The 27,722-nt window shown below is 70.2% G+C and overlaps 7 protein-coding genes across 8 annotated transcripts; 5 read left to right on the top strand and 2 right to left on the bottom strand.

Moving 5' to 3' along the window:
• The first annotated feature begins 675 nt into the window (after positions 1-675).
• Positions 676-6,068, top strand: PATL1 (PAT1 homolog 1, processing body mRNA decay factor). The gene is made up of 17 exons (XM_084288476.1): positions 676-778; positions 956-1,067; positions 1,168-1,457; positions 2,089-2,283; positions 2,366-2,467; positions 2,573-2,662; positions 2,803-3,017; positions 3,092-3,181; positions 3,352-3,535; positions 3,745-3,868; positions 3,957-4,054; positions 4,138-4,197; positions 4,284-4,432; positions 4,635-4,794; positions 5,091-5,246; positions 5,371-5,462; positions 5,554-6,068. Exons 1-17 carry the CDS (start codon positions 764-766, stop codon positions 5,705-5,707), a joined length of 2,286 nt encoding a protein of 761 aa, XP_084144602.1. The 5' UTR covers positions 676-763; the 3' UTR covers positions 5,708-6,068.
• A 338-nt stretch (positions 6,069-6,406) lies between these two features.
• OSBP (oxysterol binding protein) lies at positions 6,407-11,099 on the top strand (the record flags this gene model as incomplete). Of its 2 annotated transcripts, XM_084288473.1 has the most annotated exons (14): positions 6,410-6,729; positions 6,973-7,181; positions 7,261-7,508; positions 7,587-7,785; positions 8,101-8,203; positions 8,277-8,331; positions 8,437-8,568; positions 8,649-8,894; positions 8,966-9,086; positions 9,182-9,285; positions 9,386-9,481; positions 9,583-9,764; positions 9,837-10,057; positions 10,130-11,097. In XM_084288473.1, 14 exons carry the CDS (start codon positions 6,410-6,412, stop codon positions 10,270-10,272), a joined length of 2,379 nt encoding a protein of 792 aa, XP_084144599.1. In that variant the 3' UTR covers positions 10,273-11,097. The 2 variants fall into 2 exon arrangements, with proteins under 2 accessions (XP_084144600.1, XP_084144599.1); XM_084288474.1 differs by having other exon boundaries at positions 6,407-6,729; positions 9,837-11,099.
• Positions 11,100-12,690: 1,591 nt separating this feature from the next.
• Positions 12,691-14,491, bottom strand: CABP4 (calcium binding protein 4; the record flags this gene model as incomplete). The annotated part of the gene is made up of 6 exons (XM_084287134.1): positions 12,691-12,719; positions 12,814-12,961; positions 13,144-13,253; positions 13,346-13,489; positions 13,737-13,767; positions 14,258-14,491. 6 exons carry the CDS (start codon positions 14,489-14,491, stop codon positions 12,691-12,693), a joined length of 696 nt encoding a protein of 231 aa, XP_084143260.1.
• Positions 14,492-15,933: 1,442 nt separating this feature from the next.
• Positions 15,934-17,061, top strand: GPR152 (G protein-coupled receptor 152; the record flags this gene model as incomplete). Its single annotated transcript, XM_084287947.1, has 1 exon — positions 15,934-17,061. One exon carries the CDS (start codon positions 15,934-15,936, stop codon positions 17,059-17,061), a length of 1,128 nt encoding a protein of 375 aa, XP_084144073.1.
• Positions 17,062-17,723: 662 nt separating this feature from the next.
• Positions 17,724-20,825, top strand: CORO1B (coronin 1B). Its single transcript, XM_084287346.1, has 10 exons — positions 17,724-18,039; positions 18,137-18,259; positions 18,351-18,480; positions 18,577-18,758; positions 18,873-18,992; positions 19,068-19,172; positions 19,250-19,395; positions 19,482-19,539; positions 19,660-19,962; positions 20,238-20,825. Exons 1-10 carry the CDS (start codon positions 17,818-17,820, stop codon positions 20,361-20,363), a joined length of 1,515 nt encoding a protein of 504 aa, XP_084143472.1. The 5' UTR covers positions 17,724-17,817; the 3' UTR covers positions 20,364-20,825.
• Positions 20,826-21,837: 1,012 nt separating this feature from the next.
• PTPRCAP (protein tyrosine phosphatase receptor type C associated protein) lies at positions 21,838-22,648 on the top strand (the record flags this gene model as incomplete). Its single annotated transcript, XM_084287946.1, is given in 3 exon segments — positions 21,838-21,846; positions 22,060-22,626; positions 22,628-22,648. Coding segments are annotated over 3 exon segments (597 nt in total).
• Positions 22,649-23,263: 615 nt separating this feature from the next.
• Positions 23,264-26,386, bottom strand: RPS6KB2 (ribosomal protein S6 kinase B2). The gene is given in 17 exon segments (XM_084286910.1): positions 23,264-23,371; positions 23,373-23,451; positions 23,539-23,651; positions 23,738-23,845; positions 23,958-23,978; positions 23,980-24,036; positions 24,120-24,182; positions 24,279-24,386; positions 24,489-24,579; positions 24,664-24,754; positions 24,828-24,928; positions 25,041-25,098; positions 25,203-25,350; positions 25,441-25,509; positions 25,616-25,736; positions 25,801-25,835; positions 26,288-26,386. Coding segments are annotated over 17 exon segments (1,428 nt in total). The 5' UTR covers positions 26,360-26,386; the 3' UTR covers positions 23,264-23,278.
• Between the last annotated feature and the right edge of the window lie 1,336 nt (positions 26,387-27,722).

Genomic DNA, 27,722 nt, shown 5'->3' with positions numbered 1-27,722 from the left:
GGAACACGTCTAGGGGACAGTGACACGTCCAGGGGATATGGCTGAGGGGACTCATCCAGCGTATGGGGCCACGGCTGCGTAGGGGGACACGTCGAGGGGATGTGGCTGGGGACTGGGACACGGTGGGAGATTGCTGGTGTGAAGGGGTGACACCAGTGGGGACATGGCTGGGGGTAAGGGACACGTCCAGGGGACAGGGCTGGGGGGGCACGTCTGGGGATGGGGCCGCGGCTGTGTATGGGGACACGTCGAGGGGACAGGGCTGGGGCAGGGGACGCGGTGGGAGATTGCTGGTGGGCAGGGGTGGCGTGAGTGGGGTCACAGCTGTGGGTAAGGGACACGTCGAGGGGACAGGACTGGGGTGCACGTCCAGGGTATGGGGCAATGGCTGTGTATGGGGACACGTCGAGGGGACACATCCAGGGGCCGGGGCTGTGCAGCCGGAGCTGGGCTGCGAGGCGGGGCCATCCTGGGCACGGCGTGGCGGCGGGGGGGAGAAGGCGACCGCGCAGGCAGCACGGCGGGGGGGCCGCCGGTACGGCCCCGGGCGGCGGGGCGCAAAGCGGCGGCGGCCCCTTTAAGAGCAGCCCGGCGGGGCGGGGCCCCTTTAAGGCTTCCCGGCGGGCGGGGCTGCTCACGGCGCACGCGCCCGCGGCGGGTGACGTCATGCGCGTGCGCCCGCAGCGGCGCATGCGCGGCGGGGCCGGAGCGGGCCGCGCGGAGCCTGCGGGCGGGGGGCGCCGCCGCCGCCTCCGCCGCCGCCATGTTCCGGTACCCGGTGAGCGGGGGGCGGGCGGAGGGGACGGGGCGGGCCGGCGGGGCTGGGCTGGGGCCGGCGGGGCTGGGTTTGGGCCCGGGGGTGGGTTGGGGGCTGGTCCCGGTGCCGGTGCGGGTCCCGGTGCGGGTCCCGGTGCCGGTGCGGGTCCCGGCGCGCTGAGCCGTGCCGCCGCCGCAGTCCCCGGAGGAGTGCCCGCTGGACGAGGAGGAGGACGGCTTCCAGGCGCTGGGCGAGGAGGACGAGGACATCGACCAGTTCAACGATGACACCTTCGGGGCCGGCGCCGTCGGTGAGCGCTGCCCCGCTCCCTGCCCCTCTCCCGGTGTCCCTCCCCCCCCTCCATCCCCCCTCCAGCCGCTCACCGCCTCCCCGGTTTCCCCCCGCCGCAGACGACGACTGGCAGGAGGCCCACGAGCGGCTGGCGGAGCTGGAGGAGAAGCCGCGGGGCGCGGGGCAGCGAGCCCTGCCGGGCGGCGAGGACGCCGAGCTGCTGGGCGAGCCCGAGGACACGCTGGCGGAGCGGCTGACGCGGCTGGTGATCGACAGCGAGCTGGAGGACCCGGCCATCATGAGGGCCGTGCACACCAGGGCCCCCGGCACGCAGCCCGCCCCGCTCAACACGGGGATCTGGGACGGCCCCGCCGTGCTGCGGCGCATCCGCGGGCCGCTGCTCGCTCAGGTACAGAGGGGGGAGGCCCTCCCGGCTGCTCTAGGGGTAGAGCTGCTGGAGGATGCTCGGGGAAGGGTTGGGGAGAGGCTGGGGTCTCTTGGTTTGTTCAGCTCACGAGGGGAGTGGAGGGGCAGGCACTGAGCTCTGCTCCCTGGGGACAGTGACAGGACCCGAGGGAACGGCATGGAGCTGGGACAGGGGAGGGTTAGGATGGTGATAGGGAAAGGCTCTGCACCTAGAGGGTGGTTGGGCACTGGGACAGGCTCCCCAGGGATGTGGTCACAGCACTGCCAGAGTTCAAGAAGCCTCTGGGCGATGCTCCCAGAGAGAGGGTTGATCCCCAGTGGTGTCGGTGCTCAAGGTTTAGGAACGCTGGTTTCTCCCAGTACTGGTCATTTTGGTCACCAGTGACTGAAGAGGTAGGGTTTTAAGTGCTGCATGCCCAGCCCTCCCCTGCTCTCCAGGAATGCCAGCTGTGGGGTCTCTGACACCAGGAAAGCGTGCTGGGACATGGAGGAGCTCGGCACCCCATTGTGCTTTCCCGGTGCCAAAAAGCCTGTGCAGATGTGGCAGCAACTTGCCACCGTGTTCAGCCCCGGGACTCTTATCTCTGGGGCTTTTCCTCCGTTTCCACTCACAGGAGATGCCGTCGGTGTCTGTGCTGGACTACGCCCTGCCCCAGAGACCCCCGCAGGCTCGGGAGGAAGAGAGGGACCCCTCTGAGCGGGCGCTGCCCCGCCGCTCGTCCTCCCCCGTCATCGGCAGCCCCCCGGTGCGAGCGGTCCCCATCGGCACCCCTCCCAAGCAGGCGGCCGTGCCCAGTTTCAACCAGCAGGTACCTCCCCGGGGCCCGGTGCTGGCTGCGGGCTGCTGCGTGAGGAGCCAGCAGCCGAAACGCGTTGTCTCCCTGCTCCTAGATCCTGTGCCCGAAGCCCGTGCACATCCGGGCCGGCATGCAGCAGCGCTACCCCGCTCCCTACGGCGAGAGGATGTCCCCCAACCAGCTCTGCAACGTACCGGTACCGGGACGCCCCTCGCTCCTCCCCGCCGCTGTTCCGAGCACCCTGGCTGCCTCGCCGTGCCAGGGCTGTGACCGGCGGCCCCGCTCCCTTCTTTTCCCTCAGAACTCCTCCCTGCTGGGCCACCCGTTCCCCCACAGCGTCTCTCCCGTCCTCACCCACCTGCAGAGAGCGCAGCTGCTCGGAGGAGCCCAGGTATTGCCCCGCTTGCTGCCCTCCTTTCCCCGCTGTCTTCCTCTTCACACCTCCCCAGGAGCCAGCCCCGTGCTGGCCGTGGCCACCAGCCCTTTCCTTCCCCCCCCCGGGGCTGATTAACGCTCCCTCCTCCCCGCCAGGCCGGCCGAATGTCTCCCAGCCAGTTCGCCCGAGTCTCAGGCCTCGTCGGGAGCCCGCTGCCCTCCGTCAACCCCAAGCTGCTGCAGGGCAGAGTGGGGCAGATGATGTCTCCAGCCGGCGGCTTTCGTGCCTTCTTCGGGGCTGCCCCAGCTCCGCCGCCCCCATCGCAGCCGCAGCCCCCTCCAGGCCCCGCGTCCCACCTGCAGGGCTTGAGGTAGGCGCCGTGCTCCTTTCCCCCGGGGCCACGCGCCTGCCCCGTGCTCACCCCGAGCCCTGGGCTCCCCGCAGGCCCCAGCCGCAGATGTTCCGGCCGGACACGACCCACCTGCACCCCCAGCACCGCCGGCTCCTGCACCAGCGGCAGCAGCAGAACCGAAAGTGAGCAGCGGGGGTGGGCAGGAGCGTGGGGAGAGGGGCTGCCCGGCACCGGGGGGGGCATCCCCCCTGCTCCGGGGGGCCCCGTGCTGCCGGGGCTAGCCTGTGCACCGCTCTCTGTCCCTTCCTGTAGCTCCTGTGTGCTCACGGGTGCCCTTCTTGCCTCCTGCCAGCCAGCACCGCAGCCTCAACGGCTCGGTGGGGGACCGAGGGGGCCACCGGGGCAGCCACCAGGAGCAGGCACGCAAAGACCCCTACGCCAACCTCATGCTGCAGCGGGAGAAGGACTGGGTGTCCAAGATCCAGATGATGCAGCTGCAGAGCACTGACCCCTACCTGGATGATTATTACTACCAGGTACGGGCGAGGCGAGCGGCAGGTGGGGCGCAGGAATCATCCTAATCCTGTGGAAAACGGGGGCTGAGGAGCGACCTTGAGCTCCTCGAGGAGGACGTGAGCATCTCCTCGCATCCTGGGAGGAGGATGGAGCACAGGCTGGGGAGTGTTTTTGAGGAGTACTGCTGTGTTTTTGGGGTCCCAACCTCTCCGCTCCCCCCCCTCCTCAGAACTACTTCCAGAAGCTGGAGAAATTGGCAGCAGCTGAGGAAGTCCACGGGGACGGCCCCAAGAAGGAGCGCACCAAACTCATCACCCCTCAGGTGGCCAAGCTGGAGCACGCCTACAAACCAGGTCAGCGCCCCCTTCCCGGGGCCCCCCCGGCTCTGCGGGGAGGGTGAGCGGCGTGCTGACCCCCCCCACGCCCCTCCTGCCCCTGCAGTGCAGTTCGAGGGCTCGCTCGGGAAGCTGACGGTGTCCAGCGTGAACAACCCGCGGAAGATGATCGACGCGGTGGTGACCTCCCGCGGCGAGGATGACGTGAGTCCTGCGCCCTGCTGCGGGTCAGGCCCCCCGCGGGGGGAGCTGCCGCATGCTGACCCGCTCCCCGTCCCTCCCGGCAGGAGACGAAGGAGAAGCAGGTCCGGGACAAGCGGCGCCAGACGCTCGTCACCATCGAGAAGGTGAGCGGCGCGTCCTGCGTCCTGCCCCTCCCGCGGGGCTGGTTCCTTCAGCCCCTGCCCCCCGTCGATCGCCGTCTCTCCCGCAGACCTACAGCCTCCTCCTGGACGTGGAGGACTACGAGCGACGCTACCTCCTGAGCCTGGAAGGCGAGCGGCCGGCCCTGATGGGCGAGAGGAAGCAGAAGATCTGCGACATGTACGACAATCTGCGAGGCAAGGCGCCCGGGCAGGAGAGGTGAGCAAACAGAGAGGCTGCGGCCCGTGGGCGCTCGCAGCAGCTGGTGCTGCTTCTAATCATGCAGGCGGGATGGACGCGGGGGTGTCACTGCTCTCCCCGTCCCTGTTTTTATTTCCTGTGGTGTCGGGGCGCCTCTGGGAACCCCCCGGGAGCGCTCTGGCACCCTGCTGAGTCAGCTCCTTCCTCCCCTCTGCGGCAGGCCGAGCGATGACCACTTCATGCAGATCATGTGCATCCGGAAAGGAAAGCGCCTGGTGGCACGCATCCTCCCCTTCCTGTCCCCCGAGCAAGCGGCCGACGTCCTCATGGCGACGGCCAGGAACCTGCCCTTCCTCATCAAGAAGGACGCTCAGGACGAGGTGACCGCGCCGGGGCTGGGAGGCTTCCCCTCGTGTGGCCCCCACCCCGAGCTGGGTCTCCATGTGCCCCAGGGGTGCCAACAGCAGCTTCCTGCTCTGGGCCAGAGCTCAGGGTGAAAAGAGGGATCTGCAAAATCAGCCCCAGCTCCTTTGGCAAACAGGGGAGGCTTAAAAAGGGAAACCACGAGCCTGAGTTAAAGCCTGTGTGGTTTGGGGGATATGGGGGGAGGCTGTCAGCATGCAGGGGGAGGATGCGGGGCCGGAGGGGCCTCTGACCTCTCCGCTGCTCCCCGCAGGTGCTGCCCTGCCTGCTGAGGCCCTTCTCGCACGTCCTCTACCACCTCCCCCTGGGGACGGTCACCAGCCTTGTGCAGCAGCTCACCAACCTACCTCAGAGCGCCACCGCGCCCGCGCCCACCAACCTGCACCTCGCTGCTGTGCTGCAAAACAAGGTGCGTCTCCCTGCCCGCTGCGGGGCGAGCAGCCAAGGGAGGAGCCCTGGGGCTGCCCTGCGCTGTGCGGCCCCCCCCAAAAAATCCCTCAGGGCCCCCCTGACGCCCGCTGCTCTCCCCGCAGTTCGGCCTGTCCCTGCTCTACCTGGTGCTGAGCCGCGGGGAGGAGCTGCAGAGCTCGGACACCAGCACGGAGCTGATGCAGGACAACCAGTGGTGAGCACCGGGGGGGGAACGGGGGCTGCCCGGTGCCGAGGCAGGGCCGTGCCCTCCCCGTGCGCTCAGCTTTGGCACCGTGTCCCCGCAGGACGGAGCTGATGCTGCTGGCGAGCCGGGAGCTGCTGCGGATCCCGGCGGCCGCCCTGGCCAAGCCGGTGTCCCCCCCCTCCAACCTGCTCTCCCTCTTCTCTCGCTACGTCGACCAGCAGAAGCTCAACCTGCTGGAGACAAAGCTGCAGTGAGCTGACCGGCGGCACCCCCGGGGGGCACCGGCACCGGGGCTCCCCGCGGCTCCTCGGCACCGGGGCGGCCGGGCGGCTCCCCCGCTGCCCCCGGTGTGGCTGGGGAGCCCGGCCCCGGGAGCCCCCCGGCCGCCCCCGCGCCTCTTTGCACACTCGCCTCGTCTTCCCCGCCACCCCCTCCTCCCCCCGGTGCGCGCGCGGGGCTCGTACCGGCACGCGGAGCATTTGCACAGCCGGGGCCCCGCGGCCGCGCTCCCCCCGGTGCCTGGTGCCCGCCGCCGGGGCCGGGGCTCTGCCGGTTGCGCCCCGGCACCGTTTGTAACTTTCCATTTTTATAAGGATGTAAATAAAGAGCCTTGTGTACTGCCGCCTGCCCTCCGGTCCCGGCCCCGGGGTCGCGTCCCGGTCCCGGTCCCGGTCCCGGTCCCGGTCCCTTCGGGGTCGCGTCCCGGGGCGGTGCTGACGCGTCCAATCGGCGCGCGCGCTGACGTCACCACCCGCCTTCCCCTCTCCTCATTGGCTCGCGGCGGAGACGTGCGCGCGGCGCGGCCAATCCCCACGCGGAGCGACGAGGGCGGGCGCGGAGCCTCAGCCGGGCCAATGAGAAGCGCGGGGCGGCCGGCGGCGGCCAATGAGCGGCGGGGGGCGGGGCGTCTGACGGCGGCGCGGCGGGCGGGGCGCGGCGGGGCGGCGGCGGCGGCCATGGCGGAGCTGCGCGCGGCGGGCGCGGGCCCCGGCGCGGCGGCGGCGGCGCTGCCCGGCCCCATGGCGCTGCCCGCGGCGCCCGGCGCGGCCCCGGCGCTGCCCTCACCGGCGGCGGGCGGCGGCGGAGGCGGAGGCGGCGGCTCGGGGAGCGGCGCGGCCCCGGGAGCGGCGGCGGCGGCGGGGAGCGGCGGCGGCGGCGGCGGGTCCGGTGTGGGCGGCTCGGCGCGGGAGGGCTGGCTGTTCAAGTGGACCAACTACATCAAGGGCTACCAGCGCCGCTGGTTCGTGCTCAGCAACGGGCTGCTCAGCTACTACCGGTACGGCCCGGCACGGTGACCCCCCCCCCCCCCGCCCCGCCCCGCTCCCGCTGACCTTGGCCCGGCCCCGCCGCGCCCACGGGGCACGGAGCCGCCCGCGGATCGCGGCTGTCGGCTCCGGGAGCTGCCCCGCGTCCCCCCTCCCAGCCCCTCCCCCGCCGCCCGGTGACGTGGCGGGGCCTCCCCGGGGCTGTCGGCCCGGCCCCGTTAACGGTTCCCGGCCCCCGGCCCCTCCCCGCGCAGCTCCAAGGCGGAGATGCGGCACACGTGCCGCGGCACCATCAACCTGGCCACGGCCAACATCACGGTGGAGGACTCGTGCAACTTCGTCATCTCCAACGGCGGCGCGCAGACCTACCACCTGAAGGCCAGCTCCGAGGTGGAGCGGCAGCGCTGGGTCACGGCGCTGGAGCTGGCCAAGGCCAAGGCCGTCAAGATGCTGGAGGAGTCAGGTACCGGCGCCTTCGCTCCCCCCCCGACCCCCGGCACCGGTGCCGCCAGCCCCGCTCTAACGGCCCGTCCCGCCGGCAGACGACTCCGGCGACGAGTCCGTGTCACAGACGGACAAGACGGAGCTGCAGAGCACGCTGCGCACCCTGTCCAGCAAGGTGGAGGACCTGAGCACCTGCAATGACCTGATCGCCAAGCACGGCACGGCCCTGCAGCGCTCCCTCAGCGAGCTGGAGACCCTCCGGCTGCCTGCCGAGAGCACCGAGAAGATCAAGCAGGTGAACGAGCGCGCCACGCTCTTCCGCATCACCTCCAACGCCATGATCAACGTGAGTCCGCTGCCGGGGGCGCGGGGGGGATGGCCCCGCTCCTCTCCCCACACCACACTGACCGGGCGCTGCCCGCAGGCCTGCCGGGACTTTCTGATGCTGGCCCAGACCCACAGCAAGAAGTGGCAGAAGTCGCTGCAGCACGAGCGGGACCAGCGCATCCGCCTGGAGGAGACGCTGGAGCAGCTGGCCAAGCAGCACAACCACCTGGAGAGGGCTTTCCGCGGTGCCACTGTGCTGCCCGCCGGCACTGCTGGGTCTGGTGGCTCTGCCAAAGGTACCCCGAGTGTCCACGTATTGTTTCGGGGCTGACTGGGGGGAGTGAGGCGTTGTGGGGCAGGAGGGGAGGGGAAGCCAAGGGCAGTGTGTTCTGCGTAATGCAGTGCTGTCAGCCCGTCCCCGAGCCTGACATCGCTGTCCACAAGCAGTAGGCTTGTTTGGTGTCCACCATACAGCCAAGGGGCCCTGCAGCCAGGTGCTTGTTCCCGTATCTCACCAAGCCCAGCAGTAGCAGGGATCCTCCTGTGCCCCCTGTCCCCTGCTGCACCGGGGTGAGCGCAGGCACACAGCCCTTCTCCGTCCCCTTGCCCAGATCCCTGCTGCCCTGCGAAAGGAGACCTGAGTGACGAGGATGAAGAGAACGAGTTCTTCGATGCCCCGGAGAACATCGCTGCGCTGGAGACCATGGGCCACAAGTGAGTGCCAGGGGGTCCTGCTGGGGGGGGCAGGGGCAAGCCCGGCCCTAACGCTGCCTCTGCTCCCCCCCAGGCGCACTGGCAGCAACATCAGCGGCACCAGCAGCGACATCAGCCTGGAGGAGCAGGTAGGGAGGCCACTCTGGGGCTGTTCTGGGGGTGGCTGCGGGATGGGGATGGGCCAGGGGGGTTGCAGCAGCTTTGTGACATTGCTGCCCCCCCCCCCCCGGCAGTACAAGCACCAGGTAGAAGACACTAAGAAGGAGAAGAGAACCCGCATCCCCTACAAGCCCAACTACAGCCTCAACCTCTGGAGCATCATGAAGAATTGCATCGGGAAGGAGCTGTCCAAGATCCCCATGCCAGTGAGCGGGGACGCGGGTGGGATCTGGTGGGTGACTGCTGTGCGCCCCGGGCCCCCCACTCACCTCTCGCTCTCCTCCAGGTGAACTTCAACGAGCCCCTGTCCATGCTGCAGCGCCTGACTGAGGACCTGGAGTACCACGAGCTGCTGGACCGGGCGGCCAAGTGCGAGAGCTCTCTGGAGCAGCTGTGCTATGTGGCTGCCTTCACCGTCTCCTCCTACTCCACCACCGTCTTCCGCACCAGCAAGCCCTTCAACCCGCTCCTGGGGGAGACGTACGAGCTGGACCGCCTGGAGGAGAGCGGCTACCGCTCCCTCTGCGAGCAGGTACCGCGGCCCTGCTGCGCGGGCCACCCGCTGGGGCGGCGCGGCCGGGCTGACCCTCCCGTCCCCGCCAGGTGAGCCACCACCCGCCGGCCGCCGCGCACCACGCCGACTCCAAGCACGGCTGGACGCTGCGCCAGGAGATCAAGATCACCAGCAAGTTCCGGGGCAAATATCTCTCCATCATGCCTCTGGGTGAGCGTCTGGCTGGGCGGGCTGGGGGCTGTTGGTCCCCCAACAGAGACCGGTGGGTTCGAGGGGACTGATCCAGCGCTGCTCTCCCTCCGCAGGCACCATTCACTGCGTCTTCCATGCTTCTGGCAACCACTACACGTGGAAAAAAGTCACCACCACCGTGCACAACATCATCGTGGGCAAGCTCTGGATAGACCAGGTGGGTGCCAGTCCCACGTGGAGGTGTTGGAGGTGCCTCGGTTTCCCCTGTCAGCGGGGAAAGGAGTCCCAGGCTGAACCCGACTCTGTTTCCCCCGCAGTCAGGTGAAATCGAGATCGTCAATCACAAGACGGGCGACAAGTGCAACCTCAAGTTCGTTCCCTACAGCTACTTCTCGCGGGACGTGGCCAGGAAGGTAGGGTGTAGGGTGGGCAGGCACGTGGCACATCCCGGTGCGGCACCGCTCTGCCTGGGGCACCGGGGTCACCGGGTGGGACGCGTCCCCTGTCCTGGCAGGTCACCGGGGAGGTGACGGACCCCACGGGGAAGGTGCATTTCCTCCTGCTGGGCACCTGGGACGAGAAGATGGACTGCTACAAGGTGGCCTCGGGCAGCGGGGACAACGGGGCAGAGGCGCGGCAGCGGGCGCACGAGGCCGAGGACAGCCGGGTGCTGCTGTGGAAGAGGAACCCCCTGCCGTGAGTGCGGGGCCGGGGCGGGGGGCTCGGAGCCCTGCAGCGGGACTGAGCCCTCCCTCTCTCCCGGCGCAGGAAATACGCGGAGAACATGTACTACTTCTCGGAGCTGGCGCTGACGCTCAACGCCCCCGAGAGCGGCACGGCGCCCACCGACAGCCGCCGGCGCCCCGACCAGCGCCTGATGGAGAACGGCCGCTGGGACGAGGCCAACGCCGAGAAGCAGCGGCTGGAGGAGAAGCAGCGCCTCTCCCGCAAGAGGCGCGAGGCCGAGGCCGCCAGGGCCACCGAGGACGGTAAGGAGCGGGCGGGGGGAGCCCCCGAGCCCCCCCGTCCCCGTGGCGCTCACCCTGTCTCCGTGCCCCCAGGCACCCCCTACGACCCCTACAAGCCGCTGTGGTTCGAGCGCAAGAAGGACCCGGTCACCCAGGAGCTGGCACACGTCTACAGGGGCGGCTACTGGGAGAGCAAAGAGAAGCAGGACTGGACCCAGTGCCCGGACATTTTCTGAGGGCTGGGAGGAGCAGCGGGGCCGAGGCCTGCGGGGCTGCCCGGGGGGAGCGCCGTCTGTCCGTCCGTCCGTCTCACCGCCCGCTGCGAGCGCCGGCCGCGCTCACCCGCCGGGGTTGCCTTAGCCCATCCACACTCACCTTGGTGCTGGGGAGCGGGAGCCAGCCCGGCCCCCCCCCAGCCCCGGGGGCTCCCCCGTCACCCCCCCACGCGTGCGCTCATCCCTGGACCCCCGGCGCAGGAGCGGCGGCGCCCCGGGCGGCTCCCGGGGATGGATGGGGACACGGCCCCCCTGGGGTGGGCACCGCGGGGTGAGCCCGAGGCTGGCCTTGGTCTCTTCTCCCCCTCCCCTCGTTTTTCATCTCCCCTTTGCCCCCAGGCAGTTGGGTGCTCTTGGGGGCGGGGGTCCGGCCTCACTCACCCCACGCGGGCTCCCCCGCCGTGCCCGCAGCCTGTTCTCTAGGTGTACGTTATATCCATGTAGAGACCCAGCGGGGGCCCCGGTTCCCCCCCCCTCCTTGCTCGTACCCTGGGGTGTGCCCCCCTCGCCGTGCCTTCCTCTCGGGGCGAGGGACCCGGCTTCTGCCCCCCACACTCCACACTACAGCGGCCCAGAGATGTGCTGGGGGCGGCGCGGGGGGCGGCGCGGGGGTCTGTAGGAGCTGAGCTGCCCCCCCACTGGGGGCTTGGGGGGGCGAGCAGCGGCACTCCATGCAGCGGAGAGAGCGGGGGGTGTATGATGCCTTTTTTTTTTTTTTTTTTTTTCTTTTTTTTTCCTCCTCTCCTCCCCCCCACCTCTCCAGGAAAACAACTAAATTAAAATCTGTGAATGCCCCAGCCTGGCTGCGTGTGCTGTGTTTGGGGGGGGGGGGGGGGGGGTATCCCCGGGACCCTGCACAGCCCCTACCCCACAGCCCCGTGCTGCTGGGGGTGCCCTGGGGGAGCTGCAAGTGCTGGGGAGAAGTGGGATGGGGCGCAGAGACCCCAGCCCCAAAAGAGGGAGGTATCGCCCGAGCAGGGACTTGAACCCTGGGCCCTCAGATTAAAAGTCTGATGCTCTACCGACTGAGCTACCCGGGCAGCTCCTGGGGGAGGGGAGGGTCGTGGGGGAACACAACATCTCCCACCCTCCTCCTCACCACCTGCCCCAAGGGGCTGCTCACATTCTCCAGCCATTCCCCCCCATTCCAGGGGGTCTCTGGGAGCAGGAGTCCCCCCAAGGATCCCAGGAGCAGGGCAGGTTGGGGGCTCTTGGAGCAATTTAGGGTTCTTGGGGCACTTTGGAGTCACCTTGGGGGAAAATTTGGGGTCCCCTAGGGCAGTTCAGGGCTCCTAGAGGTAATTTCAGGTCCCCAGAGCGGTTTGGGGTTCCCTGGGTTTGGGGTTCCCTGGGGCAGTATACAGTTGTTTAGGGCAATTTGGGGTCCCTCGGGCTTTTTGGGGTTCCTGGGGTGATTTGGGGTCCCCTCCCGGAACAAAACAGCTGTACCAGAAGTGGGGTTCGAACCCACGCGGACACACGTCCATTGGATCTTAAGTCCAACGCCTTCACCACTCGGCCATCCTGGTGCTGCCCCCGCTGCTCCCCCCGGGCTCTCGGCCAGCTCCCCGCGGGTGGGGGTCTGGGGGGGCTCCCCTGGCCGGCCCCGTGCCGTGTGGGCAGCGGTGATCGCGTCTCCTCCGCGCTCAGGAGGGCTGGGTTTAAGCCCCAGCAGAGCCGGCCGCTCGTTTCCCCCCCAAATGGGGATGGGGGCGCATTGTGGGGGCTCCCCGCGCCCACCCAGCGGTGACACCGTGTCCCACCCGCCTCGGCAAAAGGGGCCGAGGGGGAAAAGGCACAAAAAATCCTTGTGGGGTGGCTCCGCTGGGGCTCGAACCCAGGTCCTTCTGCGTGTAAAGCAGACGTGATCACCGCTACACCACAGAGCCGCTGCTGGGGGGCTCCCTGAGCCACCCCCCCAGGGCTGGGGGGGCTCCGAATGGTGCTGGCTCCGTGCAGGGCACCCTGACCCCTCCTTGTCCCTTTTTGGGGTCGCTGTCCCCCTCCTGAGACCCCCCCATCCCTTGCCTCCCCCCCAGCTGCTCCCCATGTGAGGTTTGGGGCAGCTCAGGGTGCACTGGGGTCGGTGAGCAGGTGCCATGAGGGCGAGGACCCCTCCCCACTCCATCCCCACCCCGTATCCCCCCCATCCCAATGACCGGTGCCATCCTCCCTGTCTGAGCAAGGAGCTTTATTGGGCGGCCCGCAGGCCCCCACCACGCTGCCAGGGGGTCCTGGTGGGCGCCCCGCTCCCAGAGGTGGGCTCGGCTCCCGCTGCTCGCTCTGGACCCCCATTACGCGGGATGGGATGGAGCAGGAGGTGCTGGGGGGGCAGGAGCCGTGTCGATGCCCCGGGTCCCCTCCTCTCCGGAGCCTTCCTTAGCGGGAGGACAGCATCATGACGAACTCTGCGGGGCGAGACAGGAGGCGAGAGGGGCATGGGGCCGCCCCGCGCCACCCCCCGGGCTGTGGGGACATAAAGAGGGGACGGGGAGGGCTCACCATCGAAGTCCACGCGGCCGTCCCCGTTGAGGTCCACGTCCTGCAGGATCTCGTCCACCTCCTGCGCCTTCAGCTGCTCGCCCAGCAGTGCCGCGATGGCCTCCCGCATCTCCGCGCTGCTGATCTCCCCGTCCCCGTTCATGTCGAACTGCGGCGCCCACAGGTTGGGTCCCCTCCCCGCAGCCCCCCCCCACCCCCCCAGACACCCTGGGCCGGGGCCAGCCCCTGCTCTGCCCGTGGTCATTGTCCCCTGCGTGCCGGGGCCATCGATGCCCGCGGTGTCCCCGTGCCCGCGGTGTCCCCGTGCCCGCGGTGTCCCCGTGGCCGTACCTCGCGGAAGGCGATCTTCAGCTCCCTGACGCCCACCATGTGTGCCGTCTCCTCCCGCAGCTTGGGCCCCATCATCTGCACAAAGTCCTCGAAGTCCACGCGGCCGCCCACTGCGCCAGGGACGGGGACAGCCTCAGCGCCCCAGCCCCGGCTCCGCGCGCACCTCCGCGTGCCGCTGCCCCGGCCCCGGCCCCGCGCTCACTCCTCATCTTGATGTGCTGCGAGATCTCGATCAGCTCCATCTCGGTGGGCATGTACCCCAGCGTGCGCATGCAGGCGCCCAGGTCCTTGTAGCTGATGAAGCCGTCCTGGTCGGTGTCAAACTCCTTGAAGGCATCCAGCAGCTCTGCCCCCGCAGGCACGCGTGGGCACAGGGACCCGTCAGGTGTGGAGGCCGTGGCACCGCAGCCCGTGGCGGCACGTCCCATGGCCCCGCATCCCACGGAAGATCTCTCCATGGCAGATGTCCCCATAGCAGATGTCCCCATGGCACCACGTCCCATGGAAGGCCCCCCCGGGGCACGTTCCCATGGCTCCGCGCCCCATGGCAGATGATGCCGGTGTCCCCCACACGTCCCAACCCCACCACTCACCATCCAGCTCCTCCGGCGACAGCTCCCGCTCCTGGACCGGGGTGTGGGGTGCAGGGGGGTGTGGGGAGAAGCAGCATCAGACCCAGCTCAGCCCCCCGCCCCTCCCAGCAAACCGCGGTGTCACCTTCGTTAAGCACGGGCCAAAATTAACTCCCGCAGGAGGGATTAGACGGATTGGAGGCAAAGCCCTGCCTGCCCCCTCCCCTGGTGCCCCTGCTGTCCCCTTCCCCTACACCCACCTGGGACCCTCAGCCCCAGCCCCTAACGGGGTTCTCAGAGGCCGGGGGCTGCCCTGCTCCGGGCTGTCCCTGGGGTAGCACCATGGCTGCGGGTCCCTGAGCCCCACGGTGCCCAGCCCTGCCTCTCACCCTCCCCAGGACCCCCACCCCACGGTGCCCCCGTTGGGCTCCATATAGGGAGGGAGGAGAAAGAGCCCCCAGGCCTGCCCCGTGGTCCATCCCCAGCATCCCCAAAGCTCCCCCCTGCCCCTCCACCCACCGCCCCCCGGCCCCTGCCCGCACCTTGCCGAAGACGGTGTTGAGGAAGGGCGAGTAAGCCTTGGTGGCGGCGGCGTGCGGGTCCCCGGCCCCCTTCTTGCTGTTCTTCCTCCCGTGCCCGCCGTGCCGGGACTCAGCCCCGGGGGAGCCGCCCTCCTCGGGGGGCTTGGGGGAGCTCTCTCCCCCCTGCTCCCCCTTCCCCTTGCCCGGGGCCTCCGCGTCCTTGGGGGCCCCCTTGTCCCCCCGCGTGCGTGGCATGGGGCCGGGGGCTGGAGTGGAGGCAGGCGGCGGGAAGCAGGGCTGGGGGGCGGCCGGCCCTTAAGAAGGAGGCAGGGAAATCCTCTTACCTGCCCCACACCCCCCACCCCGGGGAGGGCAAAGCCAATTAGCGGCGATTACAGCGCCAGGAAATGAGCCGTCCCACCATGTCCTCGTGCCAGGGCACGGCCACGAGGCCACGGCACCCCTGGCCACCACCCCGGTCCCCAGCACAGCAGCGGTGTCCCCAGCACCCATGTGCCTTGGCCACCTCCAGCATCCCTCTGCTTGTCTTAATCCAACGCTGACGCCTCCTTGGCCCCCAGCACAGGCACAGGCCAGTCCCCACCCTCACCTGCAGCACGGGGACATGTCCACGCGCACGTCCCATCTCCACAAAGCCCCCACGACATCCCCACGACGTCCCCACATCCCTGTGCCCTCCAGCCCCCCGGGCATCCCCCCCGTCGGCTGAGGCTGCAGCGAGGAGCGGTGCCACGGGGCGTGTGGGGCCCCGGTCCCCCTGGCCCCCCGATAGCATCGCCCCGACTCAGCAGCTGCTGGCGGGTGGCAGGAAGCCAGCGCCCGGCAGGGAGATGCCATCACGGCGATGCCGCGCCACCGGCCCTGGCATGCAGCAGCCAGCGTGGGCACCCAACCCCGCCCTGGGGCTTCCATGTGCCCCAAGCCCCCCTGCCTGGCACCGGGTGGCTGTGGGGTGGGGGGGTCCTGCTGGAACCAGCCCACGGGGAGCGGGTGACCCCAGGGGGGCCATGGGGAAACCACCCTCAGCAGCGATACTGTGGCCGCTTCCGTCCTGTCTGGCAGCAGCTCCCTGTCCCTCACGGGGGAAAATGAGGTTTTTTGGGGGGGGTCATTGCCGGGGGGGGAGCAGATAGGGTGGGTGGAGCTCCTTGATCACTGCCCATCCCAGCCAGACCGACATATAGGGCACCCTGCAGCCCAGGAGACCCTCAACGTCCACTGCCCGAGCCTGTGCTCGCGCTGCTGTTACGGTAGGTCCTACACTATTTACTGGCCTGGGGGGCTTGTCTGGTGCCCGAGGGACTCGTGGGGTGCAGGGAAAAACAGGAGCATTGCGGGGATGTTGTGGGGTGGAGTGGGGCACGGCTGGGGGACGGCGGGTGGAAGACCCAGGCAGGGGAGGTGAAGGTGGTGGGCACCTGGGGGGCACAAAGGTGAGGGGCACGAGGACGGGGTGACATGGAGGGGGCAACGGGATGGGGAGCAATGGGGGCAATACGGTGAGATAGGGAAAAATGGGGGGGATCCAAAGGGAGGGGGAGCAATGGGGGGGGATCCAAAGTGAGGGTGTACAGTGACGGGGGGAGAATTGCAGATACTGCCACGGCAGACAGTGACATGCCAGCGGGTGCTGTAGACAGGGTGCCCTGGGAGCCACTGCCCCCTGCGCTCGGCTGATGGAGCTGGAGAACGCCACGACATCCCTGTCCCCGTCCCTGTCCTCATCCCCGTCACCGTCCTCGTCCCCGCAGCCCCCGACCGCCCTGCAGTGGGTCTGGCAGCTGCAGCTGGTCTGCGCGGTGCTGGGGCTGCCCGCCAACACCTTCGTCCTCTGGCTGACGGGCTGGCGGCTCCGCTGCCGTGGCCTCGCCATCTTCATCTTCAGCGTGGCCGCCTCCGACTTCCTCTTCCTCGCCAACTCCACCCTGCAGATCTGGACGGCGGCGCACGGCCACCGCTGGCCGCTGGGCACGCCGCTGTGCCGCCTGCACCGCTTCCTCCTCGACCTGGCCTACTACGGCGGGCTCTTCCTGCTGGCCGCCATCAGCCTGGACCGCTGCCTGCTGCTGCTGGCCCCGCTCTGGTACCACTGCCGGCGCCCGGCGCGTTGGCCGGCGGGGCTGTGCGCGGCCGCGTGGCTGCTGGCCGGCTGCTGCAGCGCGCCCGGCACGGCCTCGGCGCAGGCCTCGGAGGTGCTGCCGGGGCTGGTGGTGTGCCGGCGGGAGTGGGGCCGCTGGACGGAGCTGCTGGGCTGGCTGGAGGTGGCCCTGGAGGGGCTGCTGCTGCCCGCGGGCATCCTGCTGCTGTGCAACGGGGCCGCGCTGGCCGTGGCGGCGGCGCGGAGGCGGCGGCAGCGTGGCGGGCGGCTGCCGGCCCGCTTCCAGCGCCTGGTGGCGGCCACGCTGAGCGGCTACCTGGCCATCCACCTGCCCTTCCAGCTGGCCCAGCTGCTGAGCCACGCGTTCCCCCGGCGCTTCGCCAGCCTCGCCTACTTCACCGGGCTGGCCTTCAACGTGGGCAGCTGCCTCAACCCCTGCCTCTACCTGCTGCTGCACTCCGGCGCCTGCCGCCGCTTCGCCCGCGGGGACACCGGCCCCGCCGCCCCGCTGCCACCGGGCAGCGTAGCCCCCGCGCCGCCCCCCAACCCGCTCCCGGTGCCACCGGGCGCTGCCACCCCTCTGCAGCTGGACACCGCCGCCCCGGTGCCACCCGGTGCCCCCGTCCCGGTGCCCCCGTCCCCCCCCGCCCCGCCCTGCCCCCGCCGTGACCCCGCCCCCTCTGTGGCCCCGCCCCCATCCCCGTAGCCCCGCCCCCTTTCACCGTTGGCCCCGCCCCCTCGCTCCCCTCCCCCGCCGCCCGGTGCCGCAGTGCGCGCGCGCGGGGCGGGGCCGCTCACTTCCTGCCGCCCCCCCCCCGCCCCGGTCCCCCCCGGTCCCGGCTCCGCCGCCAGCCCCGCGCCCGGCACCGGCACCGGCACCGCCGGCACGGCCCGGCCCGGCCGCCGGTGAGTGCGGGGCTCCCGGGGGGGCTCCCGGGGCCCCCTCCGTGCCCCCCCCCGGCCCCATCCGTGTCCCCGCTCCCATCCGTGTCCCCGCTCCCGGTGCCGTCCCCGCTCCCATCCCTTTGCCCCCTCGTCCCTGACGCCCCCCCCCCCGCCGCCCCCCACCCCGGGGACCCGGCCCCGTCCCGGCCAGGCCGCCCCCATCCCCACCCGCGGCCCCGTCCCCGCGGCCGTGCCCCCCCGGTGTCCCCCCCCCCGCCCCCTCCACCCCCATCCCGGGCAGGGCGGTCCCGTCCCGTGCCCCCGTCCCCACGGGTGACCCCGTCCCGGCAGGGTGGGGTTTGTTTGCCCAGCCCTGGTTTCCCGCTCGTGCAGGGAGGGACGGGGCCGCCCTTTACCCGGGGCAGGGAACGGGGCTCAGCCTTCCCCATCACCCCCCCACACCACCACCGGTGCCACCGCCAGTCCCCGGGGCTTACCGGGCACCCACCGGGCCCTGCGTGGCCGCCCCGTGTTTTGGGGTCACCGTGCCCTGCTCCCTCCCTCCCAGCCTGACCCCATGGCGGGGTGCGCCCCAGCCATGTCGTTTCGCAAGGTGGTGCGGCAGAGCAAATTCCGGCACGTTTTCGGGCAGCCGGTGAAGACGGAGCAGTGCTACGATGACATCCGCGTGTCCCGGGTCACCTGGGACAGCACCTTCTGCGCCGTCAACCCCTCCTTCGTGGCCATCATCGTGGAGGCCAGCGGCGGCGGCGCCTTCCTGGTGCTGCCCCTGCACAAGGTGGGAGCGGGCGGTGGGGTGGGGGAGGCTCCGCGGGGACGGACGGACGGATAGATGGATGGACAGGGTCGGGTGACCCCCCTCCCTGTGCTCCCAGACCGGCCGCATCGACAAGTCGTACCCCACGGTGTGCGGGCACACGGGCCCCGTGCTGGACATCGAGTGGTGCCCCCACAACGACCACGTCATCGCCAGCGGCTCCGAGGACTGCACCGTCATGGTGAGGGGCGGACGGGAAACCGGGGAGATGGGGAGAGGGGTACGCGGGGGGCTCTCCCCCACACCCCCTGCCCACCCCCCCCCTCCCGCAGGTGTGGCAGATCCCCGAGGGGGGGCTGAGCCAGCCGCTGACGGAGCCGGTGGTGGTGCTGGAGGGGCACTCCAAGCGCGTGGGCATCATCAGCTGGCACCCCACCGCCCGCAACGTCCTGCTCAGCGCAGGTAGGGAGCTGGGGAGGGGGCTGGGGAGCCAGCTGGGGCTGGGGGGGTGGGGGAGGGTCCGGCCGAGCCGTGCCGCTGCTTCCCTTCCTGCTGCAGGCTGCGACAACGTGGTACTGATCTGGAATGTGGGCACGGCGGAGGAGCTGTACCGCCTGGAGGGGCTGCACCCCGACCTCATCTACAGCGTCAGCTGGAGCCGCGACGGCTCCCGCTTCTGCACCGCCTGCAAGGACAAGAGCGTGCGCGTCATCGACCCCCGCCGCGGCACCGTGGTGGCGGTGAGCACGGCTCCGGGCTGCCGTCACCCCCCTGCGCATCCCCCTCTGGGGTGCCCTTGTGCCGCGCCCCCATTCATCCCGGGGCGCTGACCTTGCCCCCCGCGCTCCCCGCAGGAGAAGGAGCGGGCGCACGAGGGTGCGCGGCCCATGCGTGCCATCTTCCTGGCCGACGGCAAGATCTTCACCACCGGCTTCAGCCGCATGAGCGAGCGGCAGCTGGCGCTGTGGGACACGGTGAGGAGCCGCCGGGGTCGGCCCCTGGGGGGGCCGGGCTGCGGCGTGGCACCGGGCTGATGTCCTGCCCCGCAGGAGAACCTGGAGGAGCCCATGGGGCTGCAGGAGCTGGACTCCAGCAACGGGGCCCTGCTGCCCTTCTACGACCCTGACACCAACGTGGTTTATGTCTGCGGCAAGGTGTGGCCCCGCTGCTTCCCCCCACCCCCCCTACACGCCCCATCCCCGCCTGTCCCCTTCTAACGCGGTGCCCGCAGGGAGACTCGAGCATCCGGTACTTCGAGATCACGGAGGAGCCGCCCTACATCCACTTCCTCAACACCTTCACCAGCAAGGAGCCGCAGCGCGGCATGGGCTGGATGCCCAAGCGCGGGCTGGACGTCAGCAAGTGCGAGATCGCCAGGTGGGAATGGGGGGGCGGCAGGGGTGAGGGGCGACCCCATTTTCCCTTTGTTGCACCCCCCGGTGACGCTGTGTCACCCTCCGCAGGTTCTACAAGCTGCACGAGCGCCGGTGTGAGCCCATCATCATGACAGTGCCAAGGAAGGTGAGTGGGGACAGGCGGGGGGACACCCAGCGGGTCCCTGCGCGGAGCCGGCCGGGGGTCCGTGGCCGCACGGCGCGTCCCGGTGGGTGACACGACGGCGGTGGGGTGGGCGGGGGGCAGTCGGACCTCTTCCAGGACGACCTGTACCCCGACACGGCGGGCCCCGACCCGGCGATGGAGGCGGAGGAGTGGGTGGCGGGGCAGACGGCGGGGCCGGTGCTGGTGTCCCTGCGCCAGGCCTACGTCCCCAGCAAGCAGCGCGACCTCAAGGTGAGCCGCCGCTCCCTGCTGCACGACGCCCGCCCCGCCGCCGCCGCCCCCAGCCCCGCCGCCCCCGCTGCCCCCAGCCCCGCCGCCCCCGCCGCTGCCTCCACACGGCTCAGCGCGCCCCCGGCACTGGGCACCGGCACCCCTGCACCCCCGGTGAGTAAAGGGGCGGGGCCTCTAGGAAAGGGGGCGGGGCCTCTGGGGAGGGGCGTGGTTTATTGGGATGGGGCGTGGTCTCTGGAAAAGGGGGGGCGTGGTCTATTGGGAAATGGGCGGGCTCTCTGGGGAAGGGAATGGGGCAGGCTAGGGGAGGAGGTGGGGGCTCAGGGAAGGGGGCGGGGCATCTGGGGATTGGGGCGGGGCCTTTGTGGGTGTGGGCGTGGTCCGGGGGGAGTGGGCGGGGCCTCGCAGGTGACCCAGGGTGTGCGCAGGCGGGCGGGCGGCTGGACGAGGTGCTGCAGGAGGTGGCGGCGCTGCGCGCGCTGGTGGCGGAGCAGGGCCAGCGCATCACCCGGCTGGAGGAGCAGCTCAGCCGCCTGGAGAACGGGCACGTCTAGGGCCTCCCCCACACCCCTGGGACCAGGGCACGCGGCCGGGGATGTGTCCCCTTTGTGTCCCCCCCCCCCCCCTCCCCGCATACAACCAGGGACCACACCGCCGCCCCAGGGTCTCCTCCCCTCGAGACCTCCCCCCCTCGCCCTGGGGCTGTCCGTCTGTCCATCCTTCTCTCCCATTTTGTACACCGGCCACTCCCCTCCCTGACCCCACTGCCTTACTGGGTGCTGCCCCCCGGATTGTGGACCACTACCTCCCCCCTGCAGCTCCCCCCGAGGGCCAGGGGGGGTCTCTGGGATCAAATACTAAGCCCTGCCCCCCTCCCAACCCTCCCATGTCCCCAGGGTGGGGTGGGATCTTCCCCTCTTCCAGTGGGGCTCCAGCATGTGCCCCGCGACCATGGAATCCTCCCCCCCTATATTGTGGGGCTCTCCCCCCCCCCTCTTTGTTCTCCCTACAGGGCAGGGTCAAAGTCTATATTTTCACTCCAAATAAAAGTCTTTATAAGAAAGGTGCTGGGTGAGGCTAAGAGCTGGGGCAGAGGGCCCTGGGGGGGGGGTGTGGTACCGTGAGGGTTATGGGGGTTTCACTATGGGTTTGTCAGGGGGGAGGAGTGGGGCTGGGGTGTGCTGGAGCTCCCCCAGGCTGTGTGCATGGCCCCACGGCCGTGCGGGTAACACAGGCGGGATGCAAAGTGCAGCGGTTTTTAGCACAAGCTGAGGCAGGGACTGGGGACAGAGCAGCAGCAGCTCAAAGCTGCGGGGGCAGGGAGGGAGGGGGCATCAGGGCCCCCATAAATCAGGGCACTGGAGGGGGGTTGGTGGCCCCAGGGCTGGGGGGGGGGGACAACATGGGAGCCCCCAGAGCCTCGCTGGGGCATGGAGGACAGGCAGTGCACCCCCAGCTCTCATGCGCCACCTTGGGTTTCCGGGGCCCTTTCCATTTCGGGTAGGCGGGGGGGGATGGGGACAGCACCCGCCTCCCCCCGCATCGATACATCCGCTGCTGCTGCTGGGGGGGGGCAGGAAGCACGGGGGGGCCCCCCCACCACTGCTTGCGCCTGCGGCACCCGGACCTGCTCCAGCAGCACCCAGCGATGGTGAGCGCCCAAAAAACATGGGGGGGGGTGGCATGGAGCAGACTGGGAGTGAACTGGGGCGGTGGGGATGGGTTGATGCACCCCCCCCTCCTCCCCATGTCCCCAGCCACAAGCATCAACTCCTGCCTGCTCCCTTGGTTAAATTTGGGTGGGGAGGGGTTCACACTTTGTTGCAATTCAGCCTGTGCTGTCCTGGGGTGGGGGGGGGCATAATAGGGGCAGCAGTGATGGGGCTCTGGGGTAGCCCCCTTTTCCCATGCCTGGGAGGGGCATTGGGCTCTGTGGGATGGGTGACAACAGGGCTGTGTTCAAGGGCTTGAGGGGTAGATTTAGGGGGGAGAGAGGTGGAGGTTGGGGGCGCCAGGCTGGGGGGGGGCATGGGGCAGGTGCTGGGGGTGGTTGTGCTACAGGGACTGGGGCTGCTGGGGGCTGCCTGGGGCTGATGCGGGGGCAGCCCGGCCTGCTGCAGGTGCCGCAGCTGCTGCCGACCGCAGCTTCCCGTCACGGGGCACCTGCCCCAGCACCAGCCCCTGCCCTTCTGCACGGCCCTGCTCTGCATCCCCCCCCCCCGGTGCTGACCCCTGTCCCCGTCCCTACAGGCTGGAGCGCGGTGCCCACCGGCCCCGCCGCTGCTGCTGGTGCTGGCGGGGCTGGCGGCGGCGGGGGAGCCGGTGTGGAGCCACAGTGACCAGGTGGTGGGCGCCCTGCTGGGGCTGCTGCTGTGCCTGGCCGTGGGGCTGGCCCTGGCCTGGCGCCACCTCTGCCGCCTCTCGGCCGGCCGCTACCACCCCCGGCCCATGGGCCGCCGGGCCCTGGCGCTGCTGCGGGGCCGCTGGCAGCAGCTGCAGGGCCGGGACGGCCCCGCCGGGTCCCCCAGGGATGAGGACGGGGACGGGGACGCGGCCCCGCCGGCCGAGGAGGAAGAGCTGATGCCGTGGGCCCAGCACCAGCGGCAGGAGGACGAGGAGGTGGAGGACGAGGAGGAGAAGGAGGAGGAGAAGGACGAGGAGGAGGAGGAGGAGGAGGAGGATGAAGAGGAGGCCGCGGCCCCGCGGGAGGCAGAGCAGAGCCCCCCGGGCGAGGGGCAGGCGCTGGGCGGCAGCGCGGAGGCCCTGCTCAGCGACATGCACGCCTTCTCCGGCACCGCCGCCTGGGGGGACGCGCGGCCCCCACGTCACCGCGCTCTGACGTCACGCCCCCATGACGTCACCGCCCTCTGATGTCACCGCCCCCATGATGTTACACCCCCGTGGTGTCACCGCGCCCACCCCCAGCCCCGGCAGAGCCTCACCATTGGCTGCGCGGGCCCGCCGCTGACCAATAAAGACATGTTGCCACCCCTGGGGGCGTGGTTTGATGAAAGGGGTGGGGCTTGGGGCGGGGACAAGTGGGAGATAGGCGGGGCCTCGAGGAGGGGGCGTGGCCTGGGGAAGGGGCACATGGGCCAGAGCTGGGAGGTGGGGAAAAGGGGCGGAGCCTGTGGATCAGGGTGGGGCGTAGTGGGCATGGCCATGCAGATGAGGGCGTGGCTATGCAAATGAAGGGGGCACCCCCCCAGCCCCCCAAGCAGAGGGCAGCCAGGCCTGATTAACGCTTTAATTGGCACTCTCCCCCCCCGGGGGCACAGCCCCGCAGCCCGCACCCCCCCGGCGGCAGCGGCACGGGGCCGGGGGCAGTGCCGGGGGCCCCCCCGCCGTGCCAGCACCGGCAGCTCCGCGGGGCCCCCCCCTCACCCCGCGGCCAGCAGCGGGACTGGGGGCCCCCCCCTGCCCCTCCTCACCCTGTGGCGCGTCCCAACCCCCCCCCCCGCCGCCCTCCCTACCTGGGCACCCGCCCGCGCCCCCCCTTGGCCTTCTTGGTGCCCACGGCGGTCTTGATGGGCAGGGGGGCCGTGCCCTCGGGGGGGGGGGGGCAGGCTGGGCCCCAGCTCCATGGGCTCTGCCGCTGCCGCCCCCGGCTTGAAGGGCTCGAAGGGGGAGAACTTCACGGGGCTGTGTGGGGAGGGGGGAGGCGGTGAGGGGGGGGCACGCTGCACCCCCTCGTCCCCACCCAGCGCCTCCCCCCCCCAGCACAGGTACCTGACGGGGGTGCGGGGGCTGCTGTTGAGGCGCCGGGGGGAGCGCACCTTGGGCTGGAAGGAGAACCCCTCCTTGATGCTCTCCAGCACCGAGGGGGCCACGTAGGTGAAGCCCTGCACGGGGAGGGGGCAGGTCAGGAGGGGGGGTGGGTCAGGGACCCCCACCTCGCCCCCTCCCCCGGTGCCCCCCCCCCCGGTACCAGGAAGGCCTGGTTGGCGCTCTCGCTGATGGCCGCGTCGTCGGGGCTGTCCACGGGGGTCTGGCGGGTGAAGCGGGTGTCGAACTGGCTGACGTCTTCCTCCGACTGCTGCGGGGAGGGGCTGCTCTTCACGGCCCCCCCGCGAGGAGGAGGCAGAGCTGCCCCCCCCCCCTCATCCCCCGACCATCCCAAATCCCACCCCTACCACCACCACCAGTACCAGGCAGGGCTTGAAGGGGGGGGTCCAGCCTGCGGGCCAGCAGGTCGTCCCAGTTGATGTGGCGGAAAAAGGGCTGCTTCTGCAGGAGGAGTGGGAAATGGGGGGGGGTCACCGGGGGGGGGGGGCATCGCTGGTGACACCTCCCCCCTGCCCCATCCCTACCTGCACGTCGGCTGCGTCACCCGGGCCCCCCCCGACCCGCTGGCTGGGGTTCCTCTTGAGGAACTGGAAGAGAAGGGACAAGGGGGGGGGGGTCCCAGTGCTGCCCCCCCCCCCCGAGCAGGGGGCACCAGGGGGTGTTTTGGGGGGGGGCTCAGGCACCTTTTTGAGCAGGTCACGGGCGTCAGGCGTCAGGTAGGGCGGCAGCACGAGCTTCCCCTTCAGGATCTTGTCGATGGTTTTCTTGCGGTTCTCGGCCGTGAAAGGGGGCTGCGAGGGGAGGGGGTGGCAGCGATGAAGGGGGGGCCCCCCCCACCCCGGGACTGTCCCCCTACCCCCCCCCCCCAGCCCGTGAGCAGGAGGCCAACTTGCCGATCCGGTGAGCATGTCGTACATCAGGGCGCCCAGGCTCCACCAGTCCACTGCCCGGTTGTGCCCGCTGCGCACCAGGATTTCGGGGGCCCTGGGGGGGTTGTGGGGGGGGGCACCCTGAGCACTGGGCCCTCCCAACCCCTTTTCTGTCCCCCCCCCGTCCCATCGGGCTCACATGTACTCGATGGTGCCGCAGAAGGTGTGGGTGACGGCCCCATCGTGGATGGACTCCTTGCACAGCCCAAAGTCCGTCAGCTTGATGTGCCCTTTGTGGGGGGGGGGGAAGGAGTCAGCCCCCAACCCGCTGCCCCCCCCGAATCCCCCCGACCCCCTGCCCACCCTGGCTGTTGAGCATGATGTTCTCCGGCTTGAGGTCACGGTAGATGATGCCGTTGGAGTGCAGGTGGCCCAGCGCCAGCGTGATCTCGCTCAGGTAGAAGCTGCAGCAAGGGGGGGGGGGGGGGTGTGGGCAAGCAGCACTGGGGGCCCCCCCGCGCCCCCCACATCGCCGAGGGGGTCAGGACGCGATAGCCCAGAGCCAGCCGCCCCTACCAGGCGGTGTCCTCCAGGAAGATGCCCTCGCGCTCCAGCTGCATGAAGAGCTCCCCGCCTGCAAGGCACAGCCCCGGGGGGGCCCTGAGCCTTCACCGGGCTCCGTCCCACCCCGTGCGTGCCCCCCACACCCCCCCACGCCCCCCCGGCCCGGAGCCGCACCGCTGAGGCACTCCAGGATGAGGTAGAGTTTGCCGCCCGTCTGGAAGGCGTAGATGAGGTCCACGATGAAGGGGTGCTTGACGGCCTCCAGGATGTTCCGCTCGGCCCGCGTGTGCGCCGTGTCCTTGGCGTTGCAGGCGATTTTGGCCTGGATGGGGGGGGGGGGGGGGGCAGGAGGAAGAAGAGGGGTGAGGGGGGGGCCACGCCGGTGGCGGGGGCACGCCGGGGGCCGCGCTACCTTCTTCAGGACCTTCATGGCGAAGATCTTGCCCGTGTTGGTGCCCTGCACTTTGCGGACCTGGAAGACCTGCGGGGCGGTGGCGGCGGTGGGGAGGTGGCTCGGGAGCGGCCCCCCCCTCGATCCGATCCCCGGGGTCCCGGTGCCGGCTGCCGGGGGGGGGCAGCCCCCCCACCTTGCCGTAGCCGCCCTTGCCCAGGACGCGGAGCAGCTCGAAGCAGTGGGGGCCGATGTGCTCGGGGCCGTTGTTGACGCTGCTCTCGGAGATCTCGATCTCCTCGTAGTGCCCCACGGGCCTGCGGGGACGGGCGGTGAGCGGGGACGGGGCCCCCGCCGCCCCCCCCGGCACCCCGCACTTACTCCAGGCCGTTCCCCCGGGGCTCCAGCTCCATCTCCTGCGGGGGGGACACGGCGTCGGTGCCCGGGGCCCCCTCCGTCCCCCGGTCTGTCCGCCCGTCCGTCCCCTCGCCCCTTGTCCCCAGCGCTGCCCGGTCCCGGTGCCCCTCCCCGCCCCGCCCCAGCCCGGCCCTATCCCGGTGCTCAGCTCCGGCCCCGTCCCGGTGCCCCACCGGCTCCCGGTCCCCGCTGTCCCCCCCCAGCGCTCAGCCCCGGTCCCGGTGTCCCCAGCCCGTCCCGGTGTCCCCGGTCCCCGCTGTCTCCCCCCGCTCCCCTGTCCCCCACCGGTCCCGGTTCCCCCTCCGATCCCGGTCCCCGCTGTCCCCCCTCCGCTGCCCCGTCCCCCGCCGGTCCCGGTGCCCCCGTCCCGTATCCCCGCCGCCCCAGTTCCCAGTTCCCGGTTCCCGGATCCCGGTTCCCGGTCGTGCCGCCAGCTCCCGTCCCGTCTCACGGCGCCCAGCTCGGGCTCCTCCCCGTCGCTGCCCTCCTCGGTCTCCAGGTCGATGTCGAACACCCCCGCCATGGCGGCGCCGCACCGGGACCGCCGCACCCGCCCCGCCCCGCCCCGCCCCGCCCCACGTCACGGGGGGACCCCGGCATCCCCGCCGCGGGGCACCACGGGAAATGTAGTCCGGGACTCAGCCCCGCCCCCTCCGCCGAGGCCACGCCCCCCGCCTCTTAGGCCACGCCCCCCGCGGCGGCTCGGGTGTCGGGCTGGCCCCGCAAAGGGCAGGGGTCGGCCCCAAATGTCAGCCATGGCCCGCGGGGGGGCCCACGGGGGGCCCGGGGAGGGGAGAACTCAGAAAGTGGGACAGCGACACGGCCACGGGGCTCCACAGCCTTTATTGGGGGGTCTGGGGCACGGCGTGGGCCGTGTGTTATTGTAGGGTTGCTGCTGCTACTGGGGGTCTAGGGCACTACACGGGCTGTGTGTTATTGTAGGGTCGCTGCTGCTACTGGGGGTCTCAAGCACTACATGGGCTGTGTGTTATTGTAGGGTCACTGCTGTTAGTGGGGGTCTCAAGCACTACATGGGCTGTGTGTTATTGTAGGGTCGCTGCTGCTACTGGGGGGTCTAGGGCACTACATGGGCTTTGTGTTATTGTAGGGTCACTGCTGCTACTGGGGGGGTCTCAAGTGCTACATGTGCCATTGTTGTAGGGTCACTGCTGTTACTGAGGAGTCTAGGGCACTACATGAGCTGTGTGTTATTGTAGGGTCAGTGCTGTTAGTCAGGGTCTTGGGCACTACATGGACTCTATTATTGTAGGGTCACTGCTGTTACTGGGGGGTCTCAGGTGCTACACGGGCTGTGTATTTTTTTAGGGTCACTATTTCCCCCAGTAAGGGGGGTCTTGGGCACTAGATTACTACATGAGCTGTGTTATTGTAGGATCACTGCTGTTACTGGGAGGTCTCGGGCGCTACATGGGCTGTATTATTGTAGGGTTGCTGCTGTTACTGTGGCATCTGTTGCTGTCAGACCCCTCAATGGTGACGAGGGGTGACAGGGCAGCAGTGGCTATCACACACTGCGCTGTCACACAGCATCTCCTGAGGGCCCAGCTTGTCCTCGGGGACCCTTCCCAGGGCCATATGTCATGGGAACGTCTCCCCATGTTTGTTATGGCAGGGTCTCCCTCACTCTGGTTTGTTATTGTAGGGTCTACCCAGTGATGGCATTTCCTCACAGGGTCTCCCCATGCTCATTTGCTATTGTAGGGTTTCCCCATGTTCATCTGCTATTACAGGGTCTCCCCGTACTCATTTGTTATTGTAGGGTCTCCCCATGCTCATTTCCTATTGTAGGGTCTCCCCATGCTCATTTATTGTAGGGTCTCCCCATGCTCATTTCCTATTGTAGGGTCTCCCCATGCTCATTTATT

Source organism: Netta rufina (assembly GCF_964035555.1).
Source record: "Netta rufina genome assembly, chromosome: 5".
In the NCBI taxonomy this organism is placed as follows: domain Eukaryota; kingdom Metazoa; phylum Chordata; class Aves; order Anseriformes; family Anatidae; genus Netta; species Netta rufina.
Note: the sequence above shows the minus strand (reverse complement) of the source record. Positions and strands in the feature narration are given on the sequence as shown.